Source organism: Perca flavescens, chromosome 21, assembly GCF_004354835.1.
Source record: "Perca flavescens isolate YP-PL-M2 chromosome 21, PFLA_1.0, whole genome shotgun sequence".
Classification (NCBI taxonomy): Eukaryota; Metazoa; Chordata; class Actinopteri; order Perciformes; family Percidae; genus Perca; species Perca flavescens.
Genome location: NC_041351.1, coordinates 12,132,524 through 12,147,534, shown reverse-complemented (window position 1 = coordinate 12,147,534; position 15,011 = coordinate 12,132,524). Strand labels below are relative to the sequence as shown.

The 15,011-nt window shown below is 36.7% G+C and overlaps 1 protein-coding gene across 1 annotated transcript in view; it reads right to left on the bottom strand.

Annotated features, from left to right (window-relative positions):
* The window catches only part of LOC114548337 (calcium-activated potassium channel subunit alpha-1), a 94,459-nt gene that overhangs the window by 33,803 nt on the left and 45,645 nt on the right, over positions 1–15,011 (bottom strand). The window contains exons 5-10 of the mRNA XM_028568224.1: positions 11,307–11,400; positions 11,069–11,180; positions 5,070–5,145; positions 3,916–3,991; positions 3,591–3,761; positions 2,017–2,108 (exon numbers count right to left, since the gene is read on the bottom strand). Coding sequence (XP_028424025.1) covers positions 2,017–2,108; positions 3,591–3,761; positions 3,916–3,991; positions 5,070–5,145; positions 11,069–11,180; positions 11,307–11,400 — 621 coding nt within the window. The remainder of the gene's footprint in view (positions 1–2,016; positions 2,109–3,590; positions 3,762–3,915; positions 3,992–5,069; positions 5,146–11,068; positions 11,181–11,306; positions 11,401–15,011) is intronic.

Sequence of the window (15,011 nt, the reverse complement as noted above, 5' to 3'; positions counted from 1 at the left end):
GTGCACGTTTACGTGTGGCAACCACTTCATACCTATACCACTGTGATCAAAACCGCTTGAAATAACTATAGCCGGTGAGTTACTGTGTGGCAGTGTCAGAGGACCATTACATGCTAAGCTAAGCAAAGCTAATTGCCTCCTGGCCCTAGGTTTATATTTATCGTACAGACATAAGAGTGATTGATTTTACTATCTACCTTTTCTAACTATTCCTGTAAACTCAACATAGCTTTTATTTAGTCCTGAGGGTGTAGGTCAGACTGAAGATAAAGGCCAAGAATATTCTGCAGCAAAAGCGTGAAAAATAGACAAGCATGGCAACAACAAAGTTTTTCCAGAACAGAAAAACAAAGTTCCAAAGATCAACACAAAGCAAGCAATGGCATAAGGAATTGGATGTATGAGTTTGATAATTTAATTAAATAATAAATACTGAACTCCGGTAAACTTCAGTTTATTGAATTGAATTTTGTCAATTTCCTTTCTTTAAATTCCCCCCACAAAACATACATACATGAAGTGATTTATCTCTATAGCAACTCCATACTGTTTAAAAAAAGATCATTAGTGAGAAGTATTAGTAGGGTTGTCTATCAATCCTTATTTCCCTTTGAAGAGATATTTGCTTTATTTTATTTTATGTTATTTGGGCAATTTGTCTTGTATAGAAATTTGAGTTTGGTTGGGTGAGCAGAGAGCTGGGTGAACAAAATCAAACTGTGTGAATGACTGTGAAAACCTGATTTAGAAACAAATGTACATTGACAATAAGCAGCTTCATTACAAGTAAGACACCACAAAACATGTAGGATTTTCAATGTGTCATAGTAGAATAAACTGTGCTATACCTGTTTAAATCTCTCTTTTGTCCTTAAATAACGTGGTTATACACAGTAATAGGGGATGCTGTCCGTTAAAATCATAATATAAGATACAAACTTAGTTCTGGTTTAAGTTTAACCACAACAACCATAGCAACAATTACAGATTTCTGAAGCAAAACTAACCGTTAATAAAATGTATGTATGTATGTATGTATGTATGTATGTATGTGTATGTATATATATATATATATATATATATATATATATATATATATATATATATATATATATATATATATATATATATATATATATATATATATATACATACATACATACATACATACATACACACACACACACACACACACACACTCTTGCTTAATTAAATTTGCTACTCAGTATACAAAAAAAAAATGTTTTGGCATGGATAATCACAGTTTATATTACAGGGATAGATCAGAGAGAAAATCCTACATGTCCCATCGACAATAATACATTTACATGGATACACAGCAAAAATCTCTGTCTTATCGAGTCATATTTGTCTATTTTCTGAGCTCTAAAAGTCCTATTTTCTGAAAACAAAAATCAACATAAAAAAATAAAAATTCTTCAACATACTGACAACGGGTTTAAAATAAAAACCACTAGCAGATTTTCTTTTTTAAAGAAAATAAGACTTTTAGAATTCAATAACCGACAAAAATCACTTTTTGAGGTAGACATTTTTTGCAGTGTAAAAGCAGACGTTCATTCATGACAAGCAGCAATGACAGCTTGCACAGATACAAGCAGCAGCAATACAACAAACTCTACACATTGATCATGGCCAAGTTCTTCAGTCACAGTGTGACTTTAGTGCTAATTGAGATCATTACTTCTCAAATTACAGTTTCATGATGTCTATTTAAACAAAAATCAGGGTATGTCACCTCTTTACGAGAGGGCCAATTGAGTCACACACAACCACACCATTAAAAGTTTGCTGTTTTTTTTCATTTGTTTGACTTACTTTCTGCCTCTGGTCGAGTTATAACTCCCTCCATATTTCTTCCGATTAAGGATGAGAGCAGCAATTTCTGGCACGTAGCGAGCAAACATGGCCTACATGCATGAAAAAGAAAAAGAAAAGGGCATGCAGAGAAGGTTCTACTGCGGCGGAGGCAGTAGAGCCTCCTTGAATACTTACTTTCTCCCATTAACCGCACTATAGGAACCACCATATTTCTTGCGGTTTCCTATTAACTCTATGATTTCAGGGACGTAGCTCGCAAACATGGCCTAAGGAGAAGATAGGAGACAGAAGAAGAGACTAAAAAAAAGATAGGCAAAGAAGAGCAGGTCCTCTATTTTTAAAGAAATATGTCTAAGAGAGGAACACTACTGTGTGTGCAGAAGTAGCATTAGTATTTATTTGCTAACAGCAAAAAGGAGAAAGAAAATAAAAAAGTTCATCCAAATAAGTCGACTGAATGTAGCCTGAAGTTATATCAGTTACATTCAAAATATCAAGAAAAGTATGAAAATGAAAAAGGAAATTTTAAGCCAATATTTACGGATATATTGGAAAGAGTAAAGGAGAAAAATGACAGCTGATGAGCGATATGTCAATCTGTGACAGAAAAATAAAGATTATAAAAATCAAGAAAAAGCCTTATGTGCCATGTTTCGTCCAACAAACACACGTCAGGTTGATTTGGATAGCGCAGCCAAATGGACGGCAGACATTGACTTAACTCTAATGGTACACTGCTGTACAACGACCGGAAAAACTCGGCTGGATCCTATTTAAGTGTCAGTGTGAGGACTTTAATATAAAATATCTGCTATTGCCAATTTACTGTACAAACTAAAAAAAAAAATTAGTAAAATGGGCACAAGTGCAGTTTCACAGATATTCCAAGAGAGTAAAATAAAAACTTTGAATGCTTGTATCTTTTTCATTATAGTTGACTGTAATAAGCATGTTTTGTAAAATTTTAATCAAGCAGATAAATGTGGATCTTTAAACCGTTAACTTCCTTTAATTTAGGATTCATTTAAGTGTAAAAATGTATTGATTGAAAGTTAACTTTGGCTTTCAGTGGACATAATATGCCACCTAAACCTCTTTTATACTCAAGTCTACCCATATTACAATGTGTCACCATGCTGTTAATAATACTTTATGATCTCGAAATGATCTTTGGCTTTACTCTTTAATCAGGTAATTCAGGTCTGTAGTAAATCCCACACAATGTTTTCTGTAAGATTAAGGATTTATTTGATCATCATATCATTATTTTGTGAAATCTCCGCTTCATGCATTTCATACCCTAATATGCCTTTAAATGAAGAAACCGAAATAACGTCGCTACATCCATCAAGCTAGGCTATAATAAATCACATCTGTATCATTGTGTTTGTTGGAAAGAGGGAGGGAGGAGGGTGAAGCCACCTGAAATCGCAGTACTTTTACAGTTAATAACAGATGCAAAAAATCTCAAATATTCTACATCTCATATGAGAATGAATAAATAACAGAACAAAACGTCAGCATTATACCTGAATAAATGCTGCAATACTGTGGACAACTCATACAATACAAGACATGCAACATACTGTGGTGATGTGGTGAGCCACAAAAACACCTCAGTGTAAACAACAGGTGAAGAGCGTCTTGAGTTGAGAGCACGTCCCATGCGTTTGTAACACCTGGCGGGCTGTGATGATTGGTTGCATGGAGGATATTAAGCAGGAATAAGTAATGAGAGGGATTTTTACCAAACCACCGAGGATGAAGAAGACCATAAACAGGCGACCCAGGGTGGTTTTTGCATAAACGTCTCCATAGCCAACAGTGGACATAGTAACCATGAGTAAGTAGACACATTCCCAGTAGGAAAGTGCCTGGGAATTTTGGAAGTTTTCCCAAGGATCCCCTGAGTTTTCCACCTGGAACAGAGGTTGAGATTTGTACAACAACCAGGAAAAAATAAGTACGTAGTATGAAAAGTATGAAAAGTAAAAACTAAAATCAGTACAAAATGAGTGCTCATTTGCAATACCAACATGCTTTCACAAACTTAAATGGCTCCCACTAACTTACCAAATGAATGAATCCTGCCGCAGTTAGCCATGTGCTTATGAAGATTGAACACAGGTTCACCAGCTTTATTGAGTTGCTATTTAAAAAAAAAAGAGTCAGACAACAAAGTTTGAGTTGTTAATTCTTAATTATTACATTGTTATAAGGAAAATATAGGCCAAGATGTCAAAACACGTTGCTAGATTGGAAGATAAATGCTCTAAAATGCTTTCAAATTGTATTCAGTCAAGAGTGACATTGTGTAAAGGAGCTACAGAGAGAAATTGTTATTATATTACTAATTATGCTAAATTATAAATAGAAATTCTAAAAAGAAAAAGCTTGACTTTAACAAAAGCATGCTGTACAAATTCTCCTTAAAGCTATCGCATTTAATGTAATGGAAATCATTTTTTCAACTAATAGTATAGAATTAAAGTGCATACTTTGTATTATTTTGTCATAAAAAAAAGATGTAGTGTACAGCTCAATTAGTAATTGAAATATGTATTTTCACGAGTTTGCGTACATTTCCATTCAATTTCCACACAAAAAGTATCTTATGATATAAAAAAACATGACTAATGTAAACATGCACTTTGTTAGCAAATGTCTTCCTCACTATGTATGTACTTTAAGTACTGTAATTGTATATGTGCGACATTCTTTAAATAATACAGTATGTTGTGTATGCAGTACAAGTCCTTGCTTGACCTCTGTCCTCTCCTACTCTGTGTTCTGTATTTACCTTCATCTGAGTGAATGAGAGAAGAGATTATTCTAAAGCATTTTGTTGCGCTATAAGCTCTTCCTGACATCTGTGCAAAAAGCTTTAATTCTGAGCAGCGAGGAGACAAACATAAAGCTGTTTTGTTCAAAACTCCATCATATAAGTACACGTTACTGACTGCAGTACTGAGGAGTAAAGTTAATATTAATGTTTATCAAATCAAATGAAAGCAAGTGCTCATGCTTATGTAGCTTCAGGGAAAACATTGCAAAAACGTTTCCCCTAAAACAAACAAACAAAAACTATATTCATGCTTATGACTACAAAAATGTTTGCTTCACATCACTTTACATGCAATGTTCACACATAAAACTGCAAACTGTCTGCTACATTGGCAAAAAAAAAAAAAAAATATATATATATATATATATATGAATACACTTACCTTGTCTTTAGTATATTCAAAAACTGTAAAATTTCTGAGAACTGTATCAACCTTAAGGCCCTTAAAAACCTCAAGCCTGTGAGAAAAAAAAAAGACCATAAAGAAGTTATCAGAGGTGATTAATAACAATTAAAACGACATCAAAAGCAATTCGATCTTACAAGAACATCATACCTTTCATACTTTCCTCCATGTTTAGCTGTTTAACTTCATTGGATTCATATTGTTAGAAAAAATAAACTCCAACTGATCAAGCGATACTTTTCCTTACTGTATCAAAAGAAACTTTCTGGAATACGTGGGGAAAAAATGAAAACGAGCTCAACATCCCAGATATCGCTTCACCAACCCACATCTCTTTAATCTCACGAGCCTCGGGAAGCACCGGCATCTACCTGATACAAGTTTCATTCCAGCTGGATAAAACGTGGATGAGATGAAAACCTGGATTAGAGACAGGTGGACACTGTCAAACCAAACTCCATGATTAAACAGACGTGACGTCAAATCCTACATGTGAGAGTATTTATGGGAAGAAGAAAAAAAAAAAAACTTATGCCAGTTGCCAAGAGTTCAAGGACGGCAAAATACCAACAAAATCAGCAGTGACAACATCAGCCTGAGCTCCTCTATACGATCACTGATTGACTGCATCACATCGTCATTTAAGCCTCATATACTTGAAATCACAACCTCATTATAACCAGTTTACTGTTGTTTCTGTCAGACAATCATCTCCTACAAAAACATGACTTATTAAGCAAAATAACAATTTTTTATTGTTTATGTTTCATCATTTAGGTGCACTGCGGTAAACTACCTGCTAAATGGAACCTCCCACCTGAGTTTAAAAGCCAAAAGATTCCTTGATCTGACTCAGAAAAAAAGCAGAATCCACTGCAGTGCCGGGGCGGCATGAACAATTAAATGCCACTTCAGCCAAGAGTGAGCAATCAAGTAAAATCCATTTCTGCACGCTAGAATAGATTTGTGTGAATGCAAATACAAATGAAAGACATTACGGGCAATCATTCAGCCAGGAAAGTATAAATAAATAATCTTTTATGAAATGACGTGAACTGTGGTGTGCCTCGCCAAAGCTCATCTTTCATTTCAAGTGAGTGTTTGCCAGATGGGGTGCATAATACAGAGCAAATCCTAAACCTGAACCTGATCCAGCTGGAGTCCAAATATCTCTGGACACGCCAGCCTTCCGCTTTAGTGGAGATTCCCCTCGTTCCCACGTCCAGCAGGTCTTACCCCAGTAGGAGATTACATGGAAGCATGCACTGAGGCTGTAGCAGATGCTGTCCTGGTCCTCTTTCTCGCTGACCTGCGCATGGCTCATCCTGACTCTGTAGCCCTTCTGGAAGAGCTCCCCGGTCGATTTCTTGCGCCTCCTTGTGTTACAAACTGTCTGAGAGTGTGTGCCTCCATCAGGCCCCCTGTACACTAATATCTTAGTGGGAATCATGTCTGGAAATTACTCTTTGTAGGCAAAAGTCCAAAGTCCAAAAACTGCTTCACATCCACACCTTCACCATTCTGCATTCACGTTGCCAGCTACCATGTAAAAGAAAATATGATCCTCCTCCAAAAAGAGAAAAACAAGACAAAAAGAAGGTGCTCTTATGATATTAGCACCCAACAGGTTGGCGTCAACCAAAGGTTGCCGAAGCCTTTTTGAGCTGTTCACCTCAAACCTTCATAGCATCCTCGCTGTGATCAGGCGCATTCAGCAAGCTTAAAGCAAACCCTTTTCCCATCAGGATATTAGAGTGTAAGCTCCTTTAGGATTCATCCAGGGAAAGGAAGAGGCCAGACAGCGAGTCTGTCCATCAGCTGGCTTCACAGTGTAACCTACAACTCATCCCTATGACTCTACAACTGCTCTTGACAAAACAATTTCATTCTCTAATCTTGGACAAGAACAGCATGTCTCGCCTTTATAGCAAAAAACAAGTCATGTGAATGGCCAGCAAAGCTGTGTATGGGAAAAATTACAAGCTTTGGCAACCATTTTGTTTTTTCTATGGGTTTAGTGATTCTGCATTAATCCCTAAATTAATCACAGCTGATGTAATAACCGCCATTGTAGTTGACGTGAAAGCTAAATGCGCAGCATGAAAAACGTCACTGCAAATAGAGAAAATGCAACAGCTGATGGAAATCTAAGTCTGCAAAGTCCATTTGAGCTGAAATATAAAAAATAAAATTGTATGGGTCACTTCTGTTTTTGTTTTTCTAAAAAAAGGAGGGCAAAGATTAGAGAAATGTATGAAAAAAATATAATTTTGTGACCGCAGAACGTTTTATTTCACAGGTCATTATTAAATTATTATTATTTATTATTAAATTAAATGCTATATAACTGTAAATGCATATGAAAGTTTTATGTCTATGGTTTGTGCTTATTTTAGACAAAATTAAAAAAGTGTTCAATTGGAACACTTCCAGTTAGGTACTGTGATTTCAGTGAGTTGCTGCCACAGCCTAGAGCAGACCCCCAAAAGGGTTGCAACTAAAATCTGATTAAAAGAAAGAAAGTTGCTACACAAAGTTAAGTCATTCTTTTCAGACTTTCATTGAATATTGGCTTTTTCTTGTTGTATTATTGGATCTCTTTGGTTCTTCAGAACTACATTTTCTTCTTTTTTTTTTAAATCATTCTAAAGTCGAACTGGTTACAACTGGGAGACCTATGCATCAGGTGATTAGGGGTTTGCAAAGAAGACAGTGCTTTGATTTAAGGGGGTCACAAGCCAAAAAGGTCAAACATGCAAAATATGAACTAAAATAGAGCTTCTCTTTAAAAAGGACATTTTGGAAATAAACAACCGCTCATAAACTCAACACAACAAACTAAACTCAAACAACTGTCAGAGAACTGTCTCACGTTCTTCCCTTAATCTAATTACATAGCTATTTACAGCAAAAATCCTTAGAGAATTCAGAAGATTTCTGACCCCTAAGTTAGGAAGCACTGCTTTAAAGCATTTGCATTGGAGGACATTTTGTTTGGACAATTTAACCTAAAAAAAAGCATCCTTCACTTCAGCTCAGTAGGAAAAAGCTGCAAAATGTGGAAACCAACACATCAATATCTTATCTGGAAGAGTTATGTTTTGTTTACCTTGTGATATTTGAAAGAGTTGAACTATATTATTTTCACTTTCAAAGATAAACATGCTGCTTGTACAGTATTTCACACAAGCTTGTTTCTGCATGAAGGCATGCTCTATGCAACATCACAAACGTGTGTCATGCTCGCACCCGCAAGCCTTTCATGCATCAATGATAGTATGAGAGAATATTAGCACATACAGTGTGTGTATTTGTGTCGAAATGTTCAGACATGAGGATTGGCAGACTGGCAGATTGGCCGAGCACCCTGTAAAATATAGAGTTTTGAGGAGGGAGTTGGACAGCTGCTGCTGAGCTGGTATGACCTACTCACCTGTTTAACCTCAGTTTAACTAAACATTAAATCAGTCACTAATCCTCCACGACCAACTGCCCACTGACCATACTGACTGAGATTATGTCTGACAGAGAATTCTTTCCACTGGAATTAGATCTAAAAATCACAGGAAATATTAGTATATTTTTTAAGCTCAACAAAAATTACACAAAAGTATTCAAACTTACACCGTACACGGTCAACTACATGCATGGATACTTGTTTGTTTGCTGTCTGCTGGAGTCTAGCAGGATGTGCAGCATTTTGGTTTGTGTGAAATACAGAAAATAGAAGAACTGTTCAGCATGCATTCTTGGCAGAGCAGATGACAAGAGCAACACCTACACAAACGGTAGCAACCGAACAACAAGATGGGAACAGTAACAGAATTGCAGGAATGCTCACATTGTTTGACTCAGGAATTCTAAGGAATGCAGCCAAAACAATCATGTAGAGAACATATTGCAATATTATGTGAATATCGTTCTACAATAAGTGATGGGTTGGTCCTTCCTCCATCATATCTGTGACAACTTCTTCAGTAAACAACAACAGAAAGCAGCATCACACTGAGCAGCTGAATTCTCCTGTGCCCTCAACTTACAACAACTCTAATTTGATTGGTTGAAAATCTTTTATAACTATCTGTGAACCCAGAACATCACTAAAACACCAAACAAAAAGTAGTTGTGTGTGTGTGTGTGTGTATGTATGTATGTATGTATGTGTGTGTGTGTGTGTGTATATATATATATATATATATATATATATATATATATATATATATATATATATATATATATATATATATATATATATATATATATATCTATCTTTCCATCCACAAAAAAATGTTATTTGAATTTTGTAAGACAGCATGGCAGGACTGCACGATATGATCTAAAATCCAAATCACGATTAATTGCACATTTTACCCTGATAACGATAAATAAACGATAATTAATCACTTTGTTCTAAATCGTTTTTTTGGGCAAAAGTTGCTCAATTGACTCAGACTCAGCGTTTGAGTTGTCCTCCATTATGGTTTCCATGCGGCTGACTGGGCCGGGTAAAGTCACGTGACTACACACGCGGTAGAATGTTTAGAAGAAAGTAGGCCTATCAACAGGAATAAATTATCGAAATTATTGTGATGGGAAAAATACGTCGATAACAGCTTCAGAATTTCGATGTCGATACATTTTCTATTAATCGTCCAGCCCTACAACATGGTATCTGTGTAGAAAAGTGAAGCTTTATCAGAAGAGACATAAAAGCACAAAATAGCACTAAAATAGTGCAATAGCCAATGTGCATGCAATTATTTAAAATACAGTTGAAAACAGGATACAAAAAAGCACATATTTTGAAATTAAGCACAATAAAATGTCCACAGGAAAACAAGAGATTGACCTCATGACAAATCCAGTGGATACAGTGAATTGGAGACTAAATAAATAAAAAAATAATGCAACTAACAATGACATCGACACCTTATACTGATGCCCAAAACATGACAATACTGTCATACTCACATATGTCCACTAGATGGCGCCAGCAACTAGCAGTGGCTAGTTATACTTTTATTGTTTTTGCACCATAAATCCCAGTACATTAGCCCAGGGATAAACACAGGCACGTTATGCAACTGTACCCATCAAGCTGTCATATTGACTCTAAGAGTGTTCATTGCTGGAGTTGGCTACACGGCAGGTTTGTTCCTAAGCTGACAGGAGAATAAAAAGCAGCTATAAAAACCTGTAATGCAGCAATAAAGAAGACCCCCCCTTAATCCTGTAATTCCTCACAGACCTCTCCGAGTGATGAGCTTCACACATTTAGCAGATTGACTTCTATTCTAGCGCTCGAGCCCCCAACAAAGCCTATTACCTTTTTTTATCCTTTCGTGTACTTTTCGAACACAGGATAATTTCATCAGAGTGTTATTGCAGGTGTGCTGGAGAGGTAAAGGGCATGTGACACCTGCAACACAATGCCCACTTCTCACAACACATGGCCAAAGACATGGCACCCATTAGATTTCCCTTTAAATCAACTTGCATAAATGCACATTTTAAAACAGCACACCAGATGACAGCCATACAATATTTGGTAGTGTTCTCATGCAAACAAGCATTAGTTTGACGAGTAAAGCTCATAAAGCTTTTTGAGTCACCATGCTTTTCAGTTTTTTATGTTGTGCTGTAGCAGAGTCTTTTAATTTGATGCACTATTTCCACAGTATTAGTGAGGATCATTCAAACTTTTCATGCATGTCATGCAATGTCCCATTAAATTAATTTCGTGACAAAAAATGTCAAACTTGTATGGCTGATAATGTAGGTGTCCCCATGTGAATGATCACAAAATACTAAGAGTTTTTTTTTTTCAGCTTTAGTGACAGGCTCAGATTATCCGTTGCATTCATCAACAGTTGTTAGACCTGTTATATCCTCTGGGGGGAAGCACGGCCTCCTCCGCCTACCCAAAGATCCACAGTACAATGTACAGCCTGTGCGTGTGATGTGAGCATCCTTACCGAGCCAGCTCCTGTTCAGGTACACCGACACAAACACCGGAGGAACCGTGAAGAAGTCCACTACTGAGTTCACCTCCAGCCAGAACCACAGCTTGTCATTCGCAGCAATGAACTGATGGAAGTGAAGGGTCAAAGGTGAGATTCAGTTTTCAGGTACACAGATAAGAGTAAAGATAAACGACAACCACATATTTTATTTTTTAATTTTTTAAATGTAGGCAGCTTCAGTTCTACTTACGCGGAGGCCAAAGTACAGCAAGAAGAACACGTTGAATGCCATGTCGATCTGCAACGTGAAGTCTTCGTAGAAGTTCTGACAGGACTCAATAGGACTATTAGACAGAGAGAGAAACAAAGTATGAGTTGTAAAGTAAGTAAAAATTGATGGTCAAGTGAGGAAAGGTTTGTAAAATGCATAGATGTCAACAGTATAACAAAAAGTATAAAAGATGCATTCTTCTTTTCCTTTTTCCATTTTTAAGGTTTCCAAAAGAAGATGAACTTAAGTGTTGAAAAAAGTGCAATAGTTGGTATTTTCCAATGGTTATTCTGTTGAGAAAAGACATGCATTTATTTTCACACAAGCAATAACTTGTCGAGACACCTGATTAACCCTTAAATAACTGCAAAACAATCTGTCATATTCCAGGTGCAAGATTACATCATGAAAACGGTGGCGTTTTCCTTTCAGGCCCACATTTCAGATCTCATAGGCAACAAACATGATGGAAATGCAGAGCCAAGGCAGTAGTTTAAGGGTTAAATGCATGCAGGGTTCATGTCTTCTTTTATGAAATCAGGCAGCCATAGCAAATGCTAGCAATGTAGTGAAGTCTCACCCTCAAAAAGCTTGTATCTGGCACTAAGAATTCAAATAAAGAGAAATAATTAACCAAGTAAACGTGACTGTAACAGGTTAGTAGAATTATGTAATAAAAATTATGACCTGGAAGTTAAAAGATATCCTCTCAAAATATGATTCACACCTAAAATATAAACACAGGTTAACTGTACATTCAAAATTAAACAATGCAGTGGAGAAAGAGTTAATTAACTGAGTGTACAGCTGTGAATATGTTTGATTAATATATCATTTAAATAGTTGAGTGAAAAAAAAAAAAAATGGAAAAGAAGATTTTTATGATGGTTAATTGTATTAGTAATGAATCAGTTAGTTGTTCGGCAAAAAAATTAATGTATAACAATTTTGCTATTGATTATTCATTTAACTTGAACCCAAACATTTAATGGTTCGACCCCGGGACACCTCCAAGGGGTCCCAAGTTCAAAAATGATTAACAGGATAGGAAAGCAAAAAATAATAATTCTGAGAAAAAAACGTTTCGGAAACACATTGTGAATTGCTCTCATTTCACCAAATCAGTCCAAATAAATGAATCTGAGTAGGAAAAATAACTCTTTGGCTAGGTTTTTAATATTCTTTAACATATGTGACATACAAGGGGCCACAAATAGATATTGCTTCGTTTTAAAGGGTAACCAGATGTTGGGATGACTTCCTTAAAGCAGATGTTAACGTAAATCTAAGTCTTTCTTCTCTGCAGCATGTTAGCCAAACATTTCCCTCTCATTTAGTTACTTTGTTTTCATGCCTCTTTGTTCGTCTTCTACCTGCAGAATCCCTACACTCACATTCACAGCTTCACTGATGCAGACCACATCACTCAACAGCCACCAGCCATGTCCCCTGTGCTGTTTAATACCATTCGGATGAAAGCAAATCGCTTTTTGTCATGTAAAAAAAAAAAAATCTAATAAACTCTGTTTGATAAATCACTGTCCTCACGGAGTTTCAATAAGGCAGCATTAAAATACCTCAGGGATTATTTTTGAACCGATCTGATGCACAGCAGTGACACTTGGTTGATCAGGAGGTCGGTGATGTGATTCAAACTATCATTGTCCTCACACAACCATCACATCTCATCCTTTGTCTAATACAGGCAGTATTTATTAAAATCCTGACCAGCAGATGGTATAATACTCCAGCTAGACTGCATTATTTTAACCCGCAAGTGTAAACTGGACTTGTTCCACTGCCTTTGATGTGCGTCTAAAAATGATCAAGTTACTGGATTTTATACGCCAGTAAATGGGTACAGAAGTTTCTCACAATGTATTGTGAGTATGTATGCTTTATGATCACAAGAAAACGAAAGATATGCATTTACTTTTTGCATCTTCAAAGCAAAAAAATACACACCCTGTTCATGGGAAAATTTTCTGAAAGGGACTTCTTGGCCTGCCTTTAAAAAAAGCTATGTAGATCAGTCACTGTGTTCAGTATATATTGTTCACAGTCTATGTTGAGCTGTTGCGGGTGCCGCACTAGTAGGAAGTTGTCCTGCGCATGCGTTACTCTGTAGGCTGGCTGGAGGGGTAGCTCCAGTGGTGTGTGACTGCCATTCTGTTATGATGCATCCTCGATGGTCCTTAAACCAAGTTTGAAGTAAGTCAGCTTGTTTCCATTCATTCAAACATCCAACAAGCTATTTTACAAAAAAAACTTTTGGAAAACAGTAATGCCTTCATCTTTTGCAGGTGTGACGACCCCTGCTGTCGTGCGTTTGCTGTGTGATTCACCTGTGTCTCTGCTGACTCTGCAGCTGCTCATTAGCCTGTGTATATTAGCCTGGCTGCAGTGCAGCTCTGCTCTCTCTGCCTGCCTGCCAATTGCTGCTGTTCCAGCTCTTCCTGCGTCTCCGTTGGTTTGGTTCGGTTGTATATGATTTGTCTGCATTTTACACTCACACATATATCCATCACTCATGCACACTTACACCAATGACTATACCAACAACCCCACCCCACACATTGATCTTCCTTTAAACTGGTCTAATTTGGTTTTATAAAATATATTTTTGGAAAACCTTATCATTGTGTGTCTCCGATTTGTTGTGGCCTAAGAGCCGGTTCCTAACACAGGTTATCTGATAGTTTAAAGAGAACTGGTTGATGCTTTGCTTGTACTCATTTATGTTTGGCTGCTTTTTCCTCCGTTTGTTGCATTTTTGCAGCTCTTCAGCAAAATTTGTATAATACATTTTTCTTTTATTATTTAACCAAAGAATTTAATTGAACTTAACTGCTACATTCAATTGTCTTGCATCTGAATAATCCCTCAAAAATCACAATTAGACAAAGAAAAAAAAAAAAAAAAAAAAAAAAAAAAAAAGTCATTTTTTAGGCATCTCTATGAAAAGTCTTAACGTTAGAAAGTTCTGCCCTCATTTGCGGTAATGACACGTCAGCCTGGCAAATCCCTGTCATGGCAGGGTGACAGACCATATAGCGGATGGCAGACCTGCGGTGTTAAATAATTGAGTTCCAGTAGACCTTGTTTGAAAGAGGACTAAGCCTGTTATGGATCACAAACCCTCCCTGCTCTGGTCTCTGTCTCTCTCCCTCATTCAATTCAGACTCGGATCAAACAGGATGAGGAGACCTTAATGTTGTCTGATGACACTGCACATGATTTACAACCTTAATGGTCAAGAAAAGGCCACAAATATTACTTTAACCAGTTTTTTTTTTCTATTATGCAAATTATTTTAAACTCACCTTGATTTAAAGCTTCACTAATAGCTAAAAGTTAAAACAGATGGACATTTCACTCAGTAATTGGTAACGCTGCATTCACACCAAATCAGGCGTTGTGGTGTTTAGCGCAAGGTTGTATGGTGGTGTCACTTAAATGGCCCATATGTGTCTATCGTGTTCCCCACTGCATTGTGCTTTGTCTGATCGGCGGTAGGTAAGGCGATTTGCCACTGCAGCGTGATGTTGCGTTTTTCCAAAAATAGATTCTGTTTCAGCTTCTTTTTTCCGTCATCCTCTGCGGTCACCACGGCCACAGCCTAAACCCACTACCCACATTCAAATGATGAATGAATAAGATGATTTTTGCTGCAATGCCTGTTTT